The sequence below is a fragment of the Oryctolagus cuniculus genome, chromosome 5 (genome assembly GCF_051225735.1).
Source record: "Oryctolagus cuniculus isolate XC-2025 breed Fujian yellow rabbit chromosome 5, ASM5122573v1, whole genome shotgun sequence".
Taxonomy (NCBI): Eukaryota; Metazoa; Chordata; class Mammalia; order Lagomorpha; family Leporidae; genus Oryctolagus; species Oryctolagus cuniculus.
In genome coordinates, this window is record NC_142871.1 from 24,394,207 (window position 1) to 24,413,406 (window position 19,200).

The following is a 19,200-nucleotide window of genomic DNA, read 5'->3' on the forward strand; positions in this document are numbered from 1 at the left end:
GAGAAGGATGGCCTAAGTGCTTGGGCCCCTGCATCCATGTGGGAGTCCTAGAAGAAGCTTCTGGCTCCTGGCTTTGAATCAGCTCAGCTGCAGCTGTTGTGGTCATTTGGGGAGTGAACCAGCAGATAGAAGACCTCTCCCTCTCTCTCTGCCTCTGCCTCTCTGTAACTCTGACTTTCAAATAAATTAGTAAGTCTTAAAAAAAAGAGAGATGTTAATTCTTCCTAAGTCAATGACATGGGAAATAAAATGACCAAAAGGGACACAGGAGATGCATCCAAGTGCAATGCATGGAACTTGTGTGGCTCCTGATTAAAACAAAGTTGTAAAAACACATTTTATAGACAAAGTTTGGTTATAAACTGGGTATTATACAATACCAAGTTATGAGTGTCAGTTTTGCTAGTGTTATAGTCTCATTGTAATACTATTATATGCTTCTATGTGTTCGATGCTGATATGGAAAAGTGTTTATGTGTCTTGTGTAGCACTGTTACATGCTTGTTGAAGAGAGTAGGAATGAAATAAGCTGATTTCTGGGGTTTGCTTTAAATACTTCAACAAAAAAAGTGAAAGAAAAGGAAAATATATTTTCATGTGTGGCAAAATAAATATTGAATTGAGTGACGATCATATGATAGGGGTTTGATTTTACAATTTTCTTTATGCATATTTGAATTTTCACAATAAATAAAAGGGCTTTTCATAATGACAGACATATATTTAAAAATGTATTTGAAAGGCAAAGTTACAGAAAGGCAGAGGCAGAGAGAGAGAGAGAGAGAGAAAGGGAGAGAAAGAGAGAGAGAAAGAGGTTGGTCTTCTATCCACTGGTTCTCTCCCTAAATGGCCACAGTGGCTGGAGTTGTGCCGATCTGAAGTCAGGGGCCTGGATTTTCTTCTGGGCCTTTCATGCGGGTGCAGGGGCCCAAGCACTTGGCCATATTCTACTGCTTTCCCAGGACATAGCAGAGAGTTGGATGAGAAGTGGAGCAGCTGGGACTAGAACGGGTGCCCATATGGGATGTCAGCACTGCAGGCAGTGGCTTTACCTACTATACCACAGCGCCAGCCCCATACATATTTATATATATATATATATACATTTATATATATATACACACAATTATATATAAATATTTAAGATTTACTTTATTTATTTGAAAGACAGAGTTACAGAAAGAGGTTGAGACAGAGAGAGGGGACTTCAATCTGCTGGTTCACTCCCCAGTTGGCCGCAATGGCTGGAGCTGCACCGATCCGAAGCCAGGAGCCAGGAGCTTCTTCCGGGTCTCTCATGTGGGTGCAGGGACTCAAGGACTTGGGCCATCTCCTACTGCTTTTCCAGGCTATAGCAGAGAGCTGGATCGGAAGAGGAGCAGCTGGGACTGGAACCAGCGTCCATATGGGATGCCGGCGCTCAAGCCAGGGCTTTAACCCGCTGCACCACAGCGCTGGCCCCCAAGACATATATTTTTAAAATGTTATTATTTTCTGGGGCCGGCACTGTGGCGCAGTGGGTTAACACCCTGGCCTGAAGTGCTGGCATCCCATATGGGCACCAGTTTGAGTCCCGGCTAGTGTATTTCCATTCTAGCTCTCTGCTGTGGCCTGGGAAAGCAGTAGAAGATGGCCCAAGTCCTTGGGCCCCTGCACCCACGTGGGAGACCCAGAGGAAGCTCCTGGCTCCTGGCTTCGGATCAGTGCAGCTCCAGCCATTGCGGCCAACTGGGGAGTGAATCAGCAGGTGGAAGACCTCTCTCTCTCCCTCTCCTCTCTCTGTGTAACTCTGACTTTCAAGTAAAATAAATAAGTCTTTAAAAAAAGTTATTATTTTCTTTCATTAGTCAGAAATATATTTACATGTAAGTTTAGGCTGGTAAAGTCAAATTATTTGAGGTAGAAGTTGAACTGTGCATCGTGTATCGGTAAAGAATAAGTTTTTTGGGCCGGTGTCACGGCTCACTAGGCTAATCCTCTGCCTGTGGTGCCGGCACCCCTGTTCTAGTCCCGGTCAGGGCACCGGATTCTGTCCTGGTTGCCCCTCTTCCAGGCCAGCTCTCTGCTCTGGCCAGGGAGCGCAGTGGAGGATGGCCCAGGTGCTTGGGCCCTGCACCTGCATGGGAGACCAGGAGAAAGAACCTGGCTCCTGGCTTCGGATTGGCGCAGCGCGCAGGCTGTAGCGGCCACTTGGGGGGTGAACCAACGGAAAGGAAGACTTTTCTCTCTGTCTCTCTCTCTCTCTCTCACTGTCTAACTCTTCCTGTCAAAAAAAAAAAAAAAAAAAAGAGAGAGAGAGAGAGAGAGAAGCATGGGGACACAAGGTTTCAAATATGGGTATCTCGGAGCATGGCAGTGCTGTTAGAATTGTGAAATTTGAAATATGAAACTAGTCACAGTGATATGATGCTGAGTTCCGTTTGGACTTTCAGTGAGAGGGGCTGGTGGGGGTCTCAGGGGACTGTGTTGAACAGACAGGGAGAAATCATTGTCTGTGGCTTGGGATCGTCCAGGGCTAGAGATATGGGGTCTGTGATTATCACTCACTGAGGACATCTGTGGAAAGGAGCAAGCGAAAGGGAAAGGTCTGAAGATAGACTACTGGAGGAGCACCATGTTTATGAAAGGAAGGGGAGAGGATGGAGATAGAGATGTGTTCCGAGTGTTAGAACACAGAGACACAGAATCACAGAGGCTAAGGAAGGAACTGCTTTCTTCAGAAATCCTCTATCTTTCAGATAGAGATGAAAGCTCTGAATGGACAGATAATTCCATATGGGATTTCCGTTTAGGTCCTTGATGTTTGCTTTGCTTTTACTTACAGAGACTAAATATTTTCCTGGGAGCAATTTACGACTCTTTCCCACTCCCTCCAGTAAGTATGTAAATAGAAAATGTTGAGAGAGTATGAAGGAACTTCAAATAATTCATGAAGAATGGAATTGAAAGAGAACTTTATCTTGGTGCAAAAGTTTGAAATTCATGCCTAGTTTTTTCATAATATGAATTCCCCATGAACTAACTGAAGACTCTTTGTATATAAAGTTCATCTTAGTTCAGGCTGATATAACAAAATATACACTAAGGAGTTTATAAAATTTATTTTTTCAGGGCCAGTGCTATGACACAGTGGGTTAAGCTGCAGCCTGCAGTGCCAGCATCCCATATGGGCACTGGTTTGAGTCTCTGCTGCTCCACTTCCAATCCAGCTCCCTGTTAATGCTCCCTGGATAGCAGCAGACTGCTTGGGCTCCTGTACCCACTTGGGAGACCTAGAAGAAGCTCCTGGCTTTGGCCTGGCCTACCCTTGGCCGTTGCAGCCATTTGGGGAGTGAAACAGAGGATGGAAGATCTCTCTTTGCTTCTCTTTCTATCTCTGTAAGTCTGCCTTCCAAATAAATAAATAAATCTTAAAAAAAAAAGAAAAAATACTTTTTCAAAGTTTTGGAGGCTGGGGCGCAGGGTGGGGAGGGTCTAAGATCCCAGATATCAACATAAGTTGGTTCTTGTATTCATCAGCTTTTTTATTGCTACAATGAAATACCCAAAACAGGCTATTTATAAAAAAAAGAATTTATTTATTTATTTGAGAGGTAGAGCCACAGACAGAGAGGTAGAGACAGAGAGAGAGGTCTTCCAACTGCTGGTTCACTTACCAAATGGCTACGATGGCCAGAGCTGGGCTGATCTGAAGTCAGGAGCCAGGAGCTTCTTCCAGGTCTCCCGCATGAGTGTAGACTATTTACAAAGGGAAGAGTAGCTTATTTAGCTCTTGGTTTTGGATGCTGAAAGCCCAAATGATGTGATCAGGCTCTGATGACCTAGCAAGTTCCCAAAAGTTAAAGAAGGATCACTAGGTGAGCCAGGCAGCAAAGAATGGGTAGGTGCAAACTCAGGCTTTCATAAAAACCCTCTCAAGAACCACAGTCCAAGAGCTCCTTTCAAAGACCCAAGAACCTCCCATTAGACCCTACCCACTGTATGTCCCACCACCTGCTTCCCAATAGCACCACTCTGGGGACCAAGCCTTTAACACATGCGTTTTGGGGAGACATTCAACATTAAAATCATAACTCTCTCTCTCTCTCTCTCTCTCTTTTTTTTTTTTTTTGACAGGCAGAGTAGGACAGTGAGAGAGAGAGAGAGAGAGAGAGAGAGAGAAAGGTCTTCCTTCCATTGGTTCACCCCCAAAATGGCCGCTATGGCCAGCGCACTGTGCTAGTCCGAAGCCAGGAGCCAGGTGCTTCTTCCTGGTCTCCCATGCAGGTGCAGGGCCCAAGTATTTGGGCCATCCTCCATTGCCTTCCTGGGCCACAGCAGAGAGCTGGATTGGAAGAGGAGCAACTGGGACAGAATCCGGCACCCCGACCAGGACTAGAACCCAGGGTGCAGGCGCTGCAGGTGGAGGATTAGCCAAATAAGCCACGGTGCCAGCCCTTTTTTCTTAAATATTTATTTATTTGAAAGGCAGCGTTGGAGAGAGAGAGAGAGAGAGAGAGAGAGAGAGAGATCTTTCATCCACTGATTCACTTCCCAAATGGTTGCAATCACCTGGTACACAGGCCAAAGCTGGGGGCCCAAAACTCCTTCTGGGTCTCCCACATGAATGGCAGGAGTTCAAGCTTGTGGGCCATCTTTCTCTGCTTTCCCAGATGCATTAGCAAGGAGCTGGATTAGAAGTGGAGCAGCCAGGACTTGAACTGGCACTCATGTGGATGCTGGTGTTGTAGGCAGTGGCTTAACCTGCTGTGCCACACCACCACCCACTGCTTCCCGACCCCCCATCTCTATGGCTGTCTTCTTCATGATAGGCTGCAATCTTCTCTTCATATCCTCATGTAGAGGAATGACAGGAAGGGGGTTCTCTGGGGTCTCCTTTGAGGGACACTAAATCTATTCATGGGGCTCACTCTCATGACCTAGCAAGTTCCCAAAAGGCCCCTACTTGTAATACCACCACTTTGGGGGCTAGGGGTTAGGATTCAACATATGAATTTGGGGGTTTGGACAGATATTTAGCCCATAGCAAACCCATATAATTGAGGGTTATTGTGATATGAGATATCCAGGAGTCTGGCTTGTTTTGAAGTGTTTAAACTGGTACATTATCAAAGGAACCAAAACCCCTAAATAAGGGTAACATCAAGTAGATGTCATGTAGCTAATTAAATAAGTCTCCTAGGTTTCCTTTTCAAAAAAGTGCCCAGGGCAGGCATTTGTCTAGAGATTAAGCTGCTGATTGGGATGCTGGTGTCCCACATCAGTGAAGTGCCTGAGTTTGAGTCCCATCTCTGCTCTCAATTTCAGCCTCTTTTTTTTTTTTTTTTTTTTTTTGACAGGCAGAGTGGACAGTGAGAGAGAGAGAGACAAAGAGAAAGGTCTTCCTTTTTGCCGTTGGTTCACCCTCCAATGGCCGCTGCAGCCGGCGCACTAGGACCGGCGCATCGCACTGATCCGATGGCAGGAGCCAGGTGCTTCTCCTCATCTCCCATGGGGTGCAGGGCCCACGCACTTGGGCCATCCTCCAATGCACTCCAGGGCCACAGCAGAGAGCTGGCCTGGAAGAGCAGCCTCCTTCTAATGTGCACCCTGGGGAGCAGTGGGTGATAGCTCAAGGAGCTTGGTCCCTGAAGCTCACACCGGCTCTCTGCACTGAGTTACCACTTCCTGGTTTTGAGCTGGCACAGCCCTAGCTGTTGTGGGCATTTGGGAAATAAACCAGCAGATGGCAGTTCTGGTTTAGCCTTTCAGATAAAAATAAACAATAAATAAATAAAAACACATAAACAAGGCAGCTTTGGGAAGCGTCTATGAAAGATCAACCTCAGAAAAGTCAAGGAGACTAAAGACCAAGCCCTGTGGTTTGGCCATTAGGATGTCACTGCTGATTCCTAGAAAAGAGTTAAAATAGAATGGTGAGGAGCCCAGATTACAAAGAGGGTAGATTCTTTTTAAATTTATTTAATTTATTTGAAAGGCAGAGAGACACAGAGAGAGAGAGCTTCCATCTGCTGATTCACTACCCATATGCCCACAGCAGCTAAGGCTAAGCCAGGCCAAAGCCAGGAACCTGGAACTCAACCCAGTCTCCCATGCGGGTGACAGAGACTCAACTTGAGCTATCACCTGCTCCTTGAGGAGTGCCCTGCAGTAGGAAGCTGGAATCAGAAGTGGAGCCAGGACTTAGACAAAGGCACTCTGATATGGGATGCAGGTGTGCCAGGCTAAGTCTTAACTGCTGCCACCAAACACTTGTTTCCAATGTGGGAGTGGGAGTGGGGGTGGGGGCAATTCTAAAGCACTCCACAGTGGGCACAGACCACAACCTGGGGCCATAGAAAGAGGCCCTACTTGACAAAGTTTGGTGGTAAGGCAGCATTGAACTACAGGTCAATAGTCTGAGGGAATAGCAGAGTTGTTGGAAATTTTTATATTAGTACTGTTATTATTTAAAGAATAATAGAGACCAAAGCTTAGAGGCAGGGGTTCAAGAGTCAACAAAGTATAGGACGAAATGTGACAACTAATAGACTCCCATCGTGGAGAAGGTGGGGGTTTTGACTTTAAAGCACAGGATTAGCCTTTGCAAGGAGGATCAGCTTTTCGGAGAGAAGGAAAAAGAAGATGCAAAACCATTTGAGAAGGCTGCAGTGGGAAGTACTCTACTTGAAGGCAACTGACTCAGAAGTAAAGAGAAGGCGAGCTGAGAGCTTGGAACTCGCCTAGAATTACAGGGCTGGAAAATGCAATGGGGAGACGATGAGGCGGACCCTGAAAGCTGGATGTGCCCTTCTAAGGTCGCTATCCTGTTCTGACATCCCAGAAACATGTAGCAACTTGGCAAAATAACAAAGAAAGTGGAAGCCTGGAGGTTCCTGACCAGGAATGGGGAAGTCAAGAGAACAGTTTGCATGGTGATAAGGGGAAAGTGCATTAGAAAGACCCCACAGCTACCCCCAACAAGAAACTGACCGACCCTGGGTGCAGAGATAAGGGAAGCCAGACGGAGGTAATGTGCTGAGAAAGAGGGAAAGGGGTTCTGAGGATTAAAGGTCACACGGAAAAAGTAGGAAGCAAGGCAGGGAAGGACAGAACAGGAGGCTTTGATATTAGAAGAGAGTTCTGTGTCCTTGGAGTCATCTGTTCACTGAGGCAGTCACTTACACTGGCAACTAATGAGGTCCTGAAAATGAACTCCAAAGGTAAATGCATAAGAGGGGGAAAGCACAGATGTTATAAATGATTCTCATTACTAGGCATAAGCAGTGATTACATAGTCCTCATTATGCTCTCTGTAAGCCCTGGTTCCTTCAGGCTTGAGCAGGCAGGGCAGCAGGTGGGACTGATGCCCTCCCAACGTGCCCCCTGCAGCCCCAAGCAACCTGTTGGTTGCTGAGGTCAGGCCACCCACGCCCCAGCATCAGGCCAGGCTGTGGAGCTGGAACACAGAGGATCTGATTCTGTGATTTCACGAAGGGGTTGAAGCTGTCTGCCAGACTGAACTAGCCCCACTCCCTCGGGTGGTGCCAGGCTCTGGGACGTGACTGACCGTGAGCCTCCTTCGTGACTGCCACCTGGGGGGAGGCAGACGTCAAAGAACATGGTTGTTTGATATGGGAGGAGGGCAGCTGGTGTTGCTTTGCTAAGCAGATGATAGCACCGCCTCCCACTGGGTAGCTGGCGTCATCTCTCGGCAGATGATGATGAAGTGGAATTTGGTGTATGAAAAGTAGTTGGGGGCAGTTGTTAATGTACAAGGCACAGCTGTGCAAATTGTACACAGCTAAAGAACCTTCAGGGCTGCTGGATGCGCTAGTGACATTTGTAAATAATGGTTGTCCTAACTAACTGTGCCACGAGGAACACTGTACCTCCATCTGGCACTATGGAGTGAATTTGCTCTCGACTTCAGCCTCAAGAGCCTAGAGTTCTGCCCATCATCTAAGAAAGCACCCAGAGTTCTTCCCTCCACCTTTTCTGTCCTGCAGCTGCCTTCTCTGGCTCTGCTGTGAAGGATTTAACCGCCCAGGCTAAAGAGCAAGGGCTCTGGAGTCAGCTTGCCTGGGTAAACACTGCAACTAGCTGTGCCTCCTTCGATTAGACCCACCATCTGCCCCCCACCCTCCAAACCTCTGAAAAAAACCATCTATTCCTTGAAAGTTGTATGCATGCCCCCCTCTCTCACTTCCTGTATGCATTTGTTTTTTGAAAGTCTTTGAAATTTCACTTCCTGCATGAATGCTTCCCTGCCTGAGGGAGAGGTAGTGAACTTGCCCTTCTTATCTAAACATGCAACCTCCCATCCCCCATCCCATCCAAGCCACAGGGGGACTAACATGTTGGGGTGGGGGTGGGCAGGCACAGGGGCAGGTTTTATTTTCTGTCTTAATAAAATGCTATTGCTGGTTTTAAACTAGGACAATAAAAGTTAATCTGCAGCTTCCATTTCACAATTTAGCTAGAAAATTGAGTGTACTTTAGCAGTTTTGTTATATGTTTCTGACAGATATAAAATCTTTTCCCTGCTTCCTATGCCTACGGTTCTTTTCTCCTCACCTGTTCTTTCCTTCTTCTGCTCTCCTTTTTTAAAATTTGATGTACACATTTTATTGGCCAACAGTTAACCCTAAGGGAGAAAAAAGATGGGGAAAACCTCCTATGTATACTCTCATTTACAAGAGTCATGTCTATTGAAATGTGACTGAAGAGGCACTACCAAGTACCATTTCACTGATTTTTATATGAACTCAGTCACTAAATCAACAAATGTCCCAACTATTAAAAGAGCTCTCATTTTGTCATCCTAGAAAACTAAGTGTGGATCCAAGTTGGTTTAAGACTGATTTATTTGAAAGGCAGAGTGACAGAAAGGGAGAGACAGAGATCTTCCATTCGTTGGTTCAATCCCCAAATGACCACAACAGCTAAGGCTGGTCCAGGCAGAAGCCAGGAGGCCAGAACTCCACCTGGATCTACTGTATGGGTGACAGGAGCCCACACATTTGGGCCATCTTCCCCTGCTTTCCCAGGTGCATTAGCTGGGAGCTGATTGGCAAGTGGAGCAGCCAGGACTCACAACAGGACTGCAATATGGGATACCAGCAGTGGCTTACTCTGCTGTGCCACAACGCTGGCCTCTGTGTGTCCAGTTTTACGGTTAGTTCTCCTGTTCTAAAAACTTAATAACTGCCAGCGCCGCGGCTCACTAGGCTAATCCTCCGCCTGCGGCGCCGGCACAGCGGGTTCTAGTCCCGGTCGGGGCACCGGATTCTGTCCCTGTTGCCCCTCTTCCAGGCCAGCTCTCTGCTGTGGCCAGGGAGTGCAGTGGAGGATGGCCCAAGTGCTTGGGCCCTGCACCCCGTGGGAGACCAGGAGAAGCACCTGGCTCCTGCCATCGGATCAGCGTGGTGGGCCGGCCGTGGTGGCCATTGGAGGGTGAACCAACGGCAAAGGAAGACCTTTCTCTCTGTCTCTCTCTCTCTCACTGTCCATTCTGCCTGTCAAAAAAAAAAAAAACTTTTAAAAACTTAATAACTACTGAAATTTCCCTCAGTTTGTGAGACATAAATGACTGCATGTATTTTAGGGAGTTTCTCCTCTTTCCCCCAGGGTGCGGAAAAAAAGTGCCAACATTTAGTTCCGGGCCTCGTGCGTGAATTTACACAACTTCATATACTTCTGAGTAATTCATCACGTAATTGTAACTGGAGATGTGACAAGTATGTGAAATGTCTTATACAAGGAGAGTTCCTGTCATAATATCACTGTTTTTCTTAGCTTATAACTCCTTAGGAGACAGATTGTAAACCTATTCATTGGAATTGCAGAAGTATGAATAATCGATAGAAAAAGCAAACACACAGCACTGGGACAGCACATGAATGTGTAAGCAGAACACGGTGACTGGCTGAAGTAAGAGCCGGTTATTGATTTGCAGCAAGGTATTTCACGTGCAGGGTAATCCTTAATACGCTCTTGTGCTCAGCTCGAGAGGTTTTGCAGTGAAAATTCAGAAATAGGAACTTCCAAAGCACTTTGTTCCTCTCTCATGGTCCTTGTCCAAACAAGTTATAGTAACACATTTACATACTTGCATTGATATTTACATGTTGGGAGCCAGCATCCCATATCAGAGTGCCCATTCAAGTCTTGGCTTCTTTGCTTGAGATCCAGCTCCCTACTAATGTGCCCGGAAAAACAGCTGCAGGTGATGGCCTAAGTATTTGGGCCCTAGGCAGCATTGCAGCCACTGGAGGGGAGTACCAGTCACTCTGCCTTTCAAATAAATAAACAGATCTTTAAGAAACATGTGGTAGAACGGCACTTGCAATGGAGCGGAACTGGGTTCCATGAGAGCGTGAGCAAGCCAAGGGACATTTCTGAGTTTTTTTTAACTACAAAACTGGCATACTGCTTATGCACACGTGTGTGAATTAAGCACAATTCTTTTAAAAAAAAAAAGATTTATTTATTTGAAAGAGTTACACAGAGAGAGAAGGAGAGGCAAAGAGAGAGGCTTTCATCCGTTGGTTCACCCCTCAATTGGCCGCAACAGCCAGAGTTGTGGCGATTGGAAGCCAGGAATCAGGGGCTTCCTCTGGGTCTCTCATGCGAGCGCAGAGACCCAAGGACTTGGGCCATCTTCTACTGCTTTCCCAGGCCATAGCAGAGTGCGGAATTGGAAGTGGAGCAGCCGGGACTCGAACCGGTGTCCATATGGGATGCCGGCACTGCAGGCAGCTGCTTCACCCGCTAAGCCACAGCGCCGACCCCACAATTCTTATTTCAAACAGCTGAACGTTAATTGACAGTCAATGTTAGCTCCACTTCTCCCAGGTCCACCTGAGATGATCCAACTCACAGCACCCGTTGGGCGGGCCCTCTCGGGCTCACCCCTCTTAATTCTCTCTCACGAAGGGCACTGCAGAGGCCAACGAGGCTCGCGCTTCGGGCCCTCGCCCGGTCTCTGACGCCTTCAAAACCGAGTCTGAATTCCGCTTTAGGAACCCCCTCCGGCCCAGTTTAAAGCTCAGGCTCCACAGCTGCGGGTTCGCGGCCTGGCAGTGGTTACCGGGCTTCTACTGCAAGGAGCAACCTGGCCGAAAACCACGCGCTCCTCGGTGGCGGAACAAGATGTGGGCCAAGGCACCCGAACCGAAGGGTCGCGCCCTCAGCCGCGCCAGGTGAGGACACTGGTTGGTGAGAGACCGAGGTCGCCAACTCGGGGGCGGGAACCCAGCGCAAGGGTCCTCGGGGCGGCGACCGCCTGCAGGCTGGGGTCGGGGGTAGGGGTGGGGGACGCCCCGCCGAGGCTCCCGCCCCTTCCTCTCCTTCGCCTTTTCCGCGCGCTGTCGAGTTGAGCCAAGCAGCACGGCGCGTGGCCGCCTAGACGCGCCCGCGGGGCTCGGGCCCGAGAACTTTCCAAGTGGGGTAAACGTGGTGGCGGGGTAGCAGGCTAGGTCGCAGGTGCGTTCGGGCCGTGTGAAGCCACTTGGGCCCCGCAAAGCTCCCGTCCCGGGGCAGCCGACTGCGCGGGTGGTGCCCTGCGCGCGGGCAGGCGACCGCCTTTGTGCGGCTCGGGCGCGCTTCCCTATTCTCTCGGGTCAGCCGCTCCGCAAGCTGCGCGGGGCCGCGCCGGGCGCGGGGTCTGCGCGGTTCTGAGGGTCCTAATTTTCCCGCCACCCGGACGTGAGGTCTCTTGTGCCGGCGGAGGCTGTGCCCTGAGAGCCTGAGTGGGAAGAAAGGGGTCGAAGGCGGTAGGGGAAGTCCCCGCAGACTTGGCGGGAAAGGGACTGCGGCAGGTGCACGGCCCATTGTTTCTGTGTTGGTGCGGGTGGGGACCCGCTTCGCCGAGGGAGTTGTCTGGGGCGGGGCTGCCTCACCTGAGGTGCATCGCGGAAGCACCTGGAGTTTGCGGAAGCACACCTGTTGGACCCAGAAAATGATAACATTTTAAAAATATATGTCTCGCGGGGGCCAGCGCTGTGGCGCAGCGGGTTAAAGCCCTGGCTTGAGCGCCGGCATCCCATATGGAAGATGGGGTGCGAGGAGGCTTGGTTTTCAGGAATCAGATCTGTGATGACGCTGGTATAAGCCGTGTCTCAGAAAATCGGTATCGTCCAGGTGAGAAGTGAGCTAGCTCCAGACTGAAGAGGGTGGTTTGGAAAATAGACCACGTAATGAGTATATTGCCTCTTCTCAAGAACCAAAAGCTTTCGATTATTTTGCTTTAGGCAAATCGAGAGCCAGTCATCACCAACGTGCCCTGCCCTGTAGTAACCCCAGCCTGTCTGAAAACTGCGTGTTTTCCTGCTAAATGTGAATTTTTGTTCCATCATTTGACAGACACACATTGAGGAACTTCATGTACCTGGCATTCTCAGAATTCAAAGATTAAAAAAAAAAAGGCTGTTTTGTTTTGCCCCAGCCCTCTAGCTGGTGAGGGAGACTGCTGTGAAAGCAGACCACAATATTCATATGGGTTAGGATGATAACGAAGGTATAGGATGAATAAAGTGCTCTGTGTTCCAGAAGGGGAAGCAGACCCTTGAGGTGGGGGTGGGGGCAGGGTGCCCATGCGAGATAACACTGGCACTGGATTCTGCCCTATGTAAAAGCTGCACATACAACTTAAGATTTTGTGTTCTTTTTTTTTTTATCTGATAAAATTCTAGTGTAATCATTACTGATAATCTAAAATGGAAATGACTTTAAGTTTCACGATGACTCTTTAAACTTTACTAGGCATTCTTTTATCTGACTGTATCTAAAGCTAACCCAAGAAAGAGATTGCTTTAAAAAATGAAAGTTTAAAAGTATCCTGCATTCTTATGATATATTTAGTTTCACTTAAAAATAATATTCAATTGCATTGTTTCAACTGCATGAACTTCTAAGAGTGCTTTTATTTATTTTTGTCTTCATTTTGTTCATTCCAAAAGCTTAAAATGACGACAGAGCAGAAGGGCACAGAAGGAAAGCAATAAGAGTAAAAAGAGAACTAGAAGAAAGGATGGGAAGAGAAAGGGGTTTGATTGTGGATAAGAATGAATCAAACCTAGCTGCCAGCTTGTGTGCATTTTTTTTTTTTTAAGATTTTATTTACTAGAAAGAGATAAAGATAGAGGTCTTCCATCCACTGGTTCACTCCCCAAATGGCAGCAACTGTTGGAGCTGAGCCAATCCGAAGCCAGGACCCAGGAGCTTCTTCTAGGTCTCCCATGTGGTTGCAGGGGCCCAAGGATTTTGGCCATCCTCTGCTGCTTTCCCAGGCGCATTAGCAGGGAGCTGGATCAGAAGTGGAGTAGCCAGGGCTTGAATGGGTGGTGGCTTAAGCCGCTATGCCACAGCTCTGGTCCTGTCCTGTACGTTTTTATTAAACATGAATGTAGAGTCTTGGTAGTTAAAATTATTTCTAAGCACAAAGAGGCAGTATGCAATGGTAGTTAAAACATAGGCCAGCCAGCCCCACGCTTGAATAACTTACTAGATGGTGAATGTCACGAGGCCCTTCTGCTCATCTGGAAAATGGGGGTAGTAAGATGACTTACAGAGGACTTGTGAGGATTAACAGTTCTGATGTTTCCGGGACACCTGGCTGCCATGAGGCCTCGGTCAGGGTGGCTGCTGATCTTGTTGTTCTCATCTTACCTTACTTGATCCTGGTGGAAGCTGCGCAGATGAGCAACATCCTCCTTTCGCACTTGTCAAAGGCAACTGGAGCTGAGAAAGACTGGCTGGCTGAACTGCAATGGGAGCTGGGGCCTTGGGGACTTAGTCCTGTTGCATTTTCTCTGCCCCATGATGTGGCCGATCCTGTTCCCTGTGTGACTGTGGCTGGAGCTGAAAGACACAAACACTGTAATCCCAGACATCTGTTAGAACTCTGCCACTCGCACCATAGCCCCGTGCCACTCGGCTTCTTGTTGATTTCTTTGAAAATTATATTTTTTCCTTCTGAGGCGTTTGGGTGGGTAGAAGGACAATTTCTTCTTGTTAGGGGAGATATTGAGAAATCATATATGGAATAGCTTTAAACGGAGGAATCCCTCTCTCCAACTTCTAATTCTGTGTTCTAATATTACTAGAAAAATAGCTTTATTGCTCAGCAGCTTAACGGCTTTCATCTGCAGCTGGTAATTCTGGTGTGAGAAATATTTCCTTGCCTATCCCCTTTCATAGGAGTCTAGTCGCCGGAAGGGTGGAGGAGGGGACCGTGGCTGAGTGCAAAGAACTCATGGATGTAGGTCAGATTTTAATTAGAATGATAATTGGGAATTTGGAATGGAAAAGGATGTCCAAGAAACTTATTTGAAAAATAAGGCCAGAGAAAGTATGACACAATACTGCTTCCGAGAGTGGTTCCCATTACTGGTTCACTTATTGTTTTGGAGGCCACATCCTTAATCTTTAATGGTTGCCTTTCTACTTTCAGATGCACATGGCACACACTTTCATGTCTTTCAAATCAGCATTTTCAACCTCAATCAAGTATGCAAAAGTGTATTGCATACCAAACAGGTGTCTGGAATGACGTCGGGAGATACAAAGTCAGCATTTAACCTAGAGAGCAAGCAAGGATCTAATCGGTGAAATTTGAAAAGCCTTTAAAAAGTTCATGGAAAATGCATGCTATGAAAGCCATGTATGGATATAAAAAAGCACCAAAGTGACCTTATCTTTTAGTCCATTTTCCCATAAACTTTTTGAAATAACTTAAGTGCTGAATGTTGTGGCAGCCTTCTGGAAGGAAGGGGTTACAGGGCTCTCATCGTTTGAACTTCCTGGAAGAGGGGTGAGAGTGACCTTTCAGCCCCTGGGTCACCTGGAGATGTGGGAACAGTGAGGTGGCACTAGAGATAGAGAAATGAAAGAGTAAAAGGACTAAGACCAGGGACCCAAAGACTGATTTCCCCAAATGGTCCCAGGTACCCTAAAAGTTTAAAGCACATTTCCTTGCTGGACAACCTCAAGGGTGGAAAAATATCAGTGGCAAGACAAAGCTCATTCAGCCAAAAATGAGGCTGCCTCAAATTCAGAGTGTTCTAAGGCTTCAAAAGTGGCTGTGGAGGGTGGTAGCTAGTTGCTGAATACAGCTACTAAATATGTTTTAAAGAGCTGGGGGAACCATAGGTAAGGTTAAAGTTAGGGCTGTGACAATGTTTGCCAAAGTCTAGGTGATTCTTTCCTGTTGCTAGAGAAGGTCACACAGCAGGAAACTACAGGGCCCCAGGGAAAAGGTACTGGAGAGGAGGTGGCTGGATTGGAGTTGGATGGGGGTTCTTGTTAACAGACACCTAGGTGCTCAACTCCTGTTCAGTGGATGGGAAAACTTGTGCATGACCTAGGGGTTGTGGCCACACTGAATAAGCAAGTAAGAAATGAACACATCTCACTTTCAGAGTATTTAAAACAGAAAGATAAAGTGCCCACTATGATCATGTTCTTTTAAGTTCCTTATTTTTTCCCCCCAGTTCTTCATCTAATTGAGGGAGAGAGGGAGGGAAGGAAAAGAGATCAGTCTTCCAGCTATGACGTTGCTCCCCAAATGCCTACAACAGCCAGGGCTAGCCCAGGCAGAAGCCAGGAGCCCAGAACTCTATCCGAGTCTCCCACGTGGGTGTCAGGGCCCCAGGTATTTGAGTCATCACCTGCTGCCTCCAAAGATGCATTAGTAGGAAGCCGAATCAGAAGCAGAGTAGCCAGGACTCAGTCTGGCACTCCATTGGCTTAACCTACCACGCCATGATACTGCCCCAACCCATGTACTTTTTGATAGCAAGTCTAGGTATTTTTTTCACTGTAATGAAGCCAAATAAAAGTTGGAGAACTTGTTGGGGAGGAATTGGAACAAAAAAGAGTTGACTGATCTTCAGTGATTATGGCAAGAAGTGTGGGAGTACAATCTGCCTTTCACCTGCAAGGGACTAGGGGTGTCCCACTTGGAAGGGGGTGGCCTATCCCTTGCACAGGGGAGATGCATGGACTGCTTACTCGCTGCTTCTTAGATCTTCCTTCCCTGGACTCCCAGATTACTACCGCCCTTCATTTGTACAAGGGACTTCAAAAAATTCATGCGAAAATGGAGTAAGAGGCAGGTATTGTGGTGCAGTAGGTTAGGCCACCATTTGCGATGCCTGCACCCCATATTAATGTGGCTGGTTTGACTCTCAGCTACTCTACCTTTTTTTAAGACTTACGTATTTCTTTATTTGAAAGGCAGAGTTAGAGAGATGGTCCATCCACTGGCTTACTCCCCAAATGTCCACAACCATTAGGGCTGCACCAGGCCAAAGCCAGGAACCTAGAGCTCCACCCAGGCCTCCCATGTGGACGATAGAAGCCCAAATACTCAGACCACCTTCCCTTGCTTTCCTTGGTGCATTAACAAGGAGCTGGATCACAAGTGGAGCAGCTGAAACTGGAACCAGAACTCATCTGGTGTATCAGCATAGTGGGCAGCAGCTTACTATGCCACAAGGCCAGCCCCAGGCTACTCCGCTTCTGATGGAGCTTCCTGTTAATGTATCTGGGAGGCAGCAGATGATGGACCAAGTACTTAGGCATGGAAGACCCAGATGGAGCTAATAGCATCAGCCTGGCCCAACTCTGGCTGTTGCAAGCACTTCAGGGATGAGCTAGCAAATAGAAGATGTAGCCCACTCCCATCCCCATCTTTCTCCCACCCCTTCCCGTCACCCTTTCAAAGAGAGAGAGGAAAAACATAGTTCAAAGATGTTCGTTTTGGTGCAAAAATTTTTGAATCTATGCATAGATTTTATTTTCCATGTACTCTTGGAAGACCCCCATAGTTGTGTCAAATGTCCAATTTTCATGGCTTTGATTTAATGTTATGATCAGCTCTCCCAAGTTGCAAATAATTTTTCTCAAATTCTAGTAACTGCAAATTTACTTTTATAATCACTTTTTTAAAGATTTATTTATTTGAAAGGCAGAGTTGGAGGGAGGGGTAAGAGGGTGAGAGGAGGGAGGGAGTCTTCCATCTGCTGGTTCACTCCCTAGATGGCCACAATGGCTGGAGCTGAGCTGATCTGATCTGAAACCAGGAGCTTCTTCTGGGTCTCCCACATGGATGCAGGGGCCCAAGAACTTGGGCCATCTTCTACTGCCTTCCCAGGCCATAGCAGAGAGTTGGATCGGGAATAGAGCAGCCAGGACTCAAACTGGCGCCTATATGGGATGCCAACATTGCAGGTGGCAGCTTTACTATTTTGGCAATTATGCCAGTGTTCAGTGTGCAAGTGTGCATTTAGAGTCAACCTTAAGGAAGATAAAATTGTATTCATTGGCTCAGTCTAAACCTGAATGAAGACGTGGCAGAAGGTACAAGTGCAATAGTAATAGATTCCTTTGGGTATTACTTTGTATGAATCCGAAGACTTTGTGCTGATGGAAGAGAGAAGCCTGTAGAGTTAGGGAAAAATAGAAGGGGGTGGACATTGTGATGAAGCTGGCCAAACAACTGCTTGGGGCACCCCTATCCCATATTGGAATGTTGATTTGAGATCCAGCCACTCTACTCTGAATCCAGCCTCCTCCTAATGTGCCTGAGAAGGCAGCAGGTGGTGACTCAAGTACTTGGGTCCCTGCCACACTCATGGGAGACCTGGATGGAGTCCCAGGCTCCCGGTTTAGGTCTGGCCTAGACTTGACCACTGTGGCCATTTTGGGGGGTGACCCAGCAGATGGAAGATCAATCTTTATTCTCTCTCTCTCTCTCTCTCTGTATGTGTATGTATGTGTGTGTGTCTGTCTGTCACTCTGCCCTTCAAATAAGGGGATGGCATGGCATCTACTTCCAACAACCCTGTTTCCTGGGGCCCCATTACTTACACTAGGTTTTTGAGGAGAAGGGCTAGAGACACAGGTTAATGAAGCTAATTTTTGTGGCATTTTAAATTGAAGGAATGTAGTGTCTTTTTTAAAATTTTTTAATTTATTTGAAAGGCAGAGTTACAGAGAGAGGTAGAGACAGAGATCTTCTATCTGCTGGTTCACTCTCCAGATGGCTGCAATAGCTGGAGCTGCGCCAAGCCGAAGCCAGGAGCTTCTTCAGGATCTCCCACGTGGGTGCAGGGGTCCAAGCACTTGCCCATCTTTCACTGCTTTCCCAGGCCATAGCAGAGAGCTGGATTGGAAGAGGAGCAGCCGGGACTAGAATCGGTGCTCATATGGGGTACTTTAGCACACTGTGCCACAATGCCGGCCCTGGAATGTAGTGTCTTCTAACAAGCTGAGGATTTGGCGTACATTGTGAGATGGAGCCTTAGGCAGGGATGAGTACAATTTTCAGGAGCTCCATGTGTGGCAGCTGGATCACAGTTGGTGCCAGGACCTGCATCTCCTGCTGCTGATGGGCCAGACCTTGACCAGGTATACAGGTGAGATGCCTCAGTGATCAGGAGAGAAATTATTTTTAATGTACCTGTTATCTAATTTAGAACAAGATATTCATAAGCAGATAATGTTTGAGAGAAATAAGAACATGAAGATCTTAGTAAGCAGGAGACTAAATAGAACACTACAGATTATCAATCTGCAATGTGTAAAATACGATTCACCCAGTCTTGTCTTTTTTAAAGATTTATTTATTTATTTGAAAGTCGGAGTTACACAGAGAGAGGAGAGGCAGAGAGAGAGAGGTCTTCCATCTGATGGCTCACTCCCCAGATGGCTGCAACGGCCGGAACTGCGCCAATCCGAAGCCAGGAGCCAGGAGCTTCTTCCGGGTCTCCCACACATCACCCAGTCTTTATACAGGCCTTGACATTGTTTAATAAAAGCGAATGTGTCTTTGGAAGGAAGTTTGGCAGTTTTTTATAAAACTACCTATACTATTACCACGCTATCCAGCAACTGTACCACCAGGTATGCACCCAAAGGAGTTTAAAACTCTCAAAAACCTACACAAGGATGTTTATATCAGCTATATTCACAATTCCCAAAACTTAGATGCAATTATGATGCAGTTCAGTAGGTGAGAGGGTAACATCCAGGCCAAGGAAGTCACTCATTGCTAAAAAGAAACGAGCTTTCACTCTGTAAAAAGACACATGGGAACTTCCAATGCCTATTACTGAGTGAAAGAAGCTGATCTGAAAAGGTTACATATGTGGGGCTTTCAAAAAGTTCATGAAAAATGGGTACCAAGAAAAAACTAGGTATGGTCTTAAACTTAAA

The 19,200-nt window shown here is 47.2% G+C and overlaps 1 protein-coding gene across 2 annotated transcripts in view; it reads left to right on the top strand.

The window, feature by feature from the left end:
- Positions 1 to 10,444: 10,444 nt before the first annotated feature.
- The window catches only part of PLAGL1 (PLAG1 like zinc finger 1), a 99,441-nt gene continuing 90,685 nt past the window's right edge, over positions 10,445 to 19,200 (top strand). Inside the window, exon 1 of one of the 2 annotated variants that reach the window (XM_089333670.1) lies at positions 10,445 to 11,183. In XM_089333670.1, coding sequence (XP_089189796.1) covers positions 11,134 to 11,183 — 50 coding nt within the window. In that variant the 5' untranslated portion in view covers positions 10,445 to 11,133. Of the gene's footprint in view, positions 11,184 to 11,315; positions 11,467 to 19,200 lie in introns of those variants that run through there. The other variant, XM_089333666.1, reaches the window with a different exon arrangement.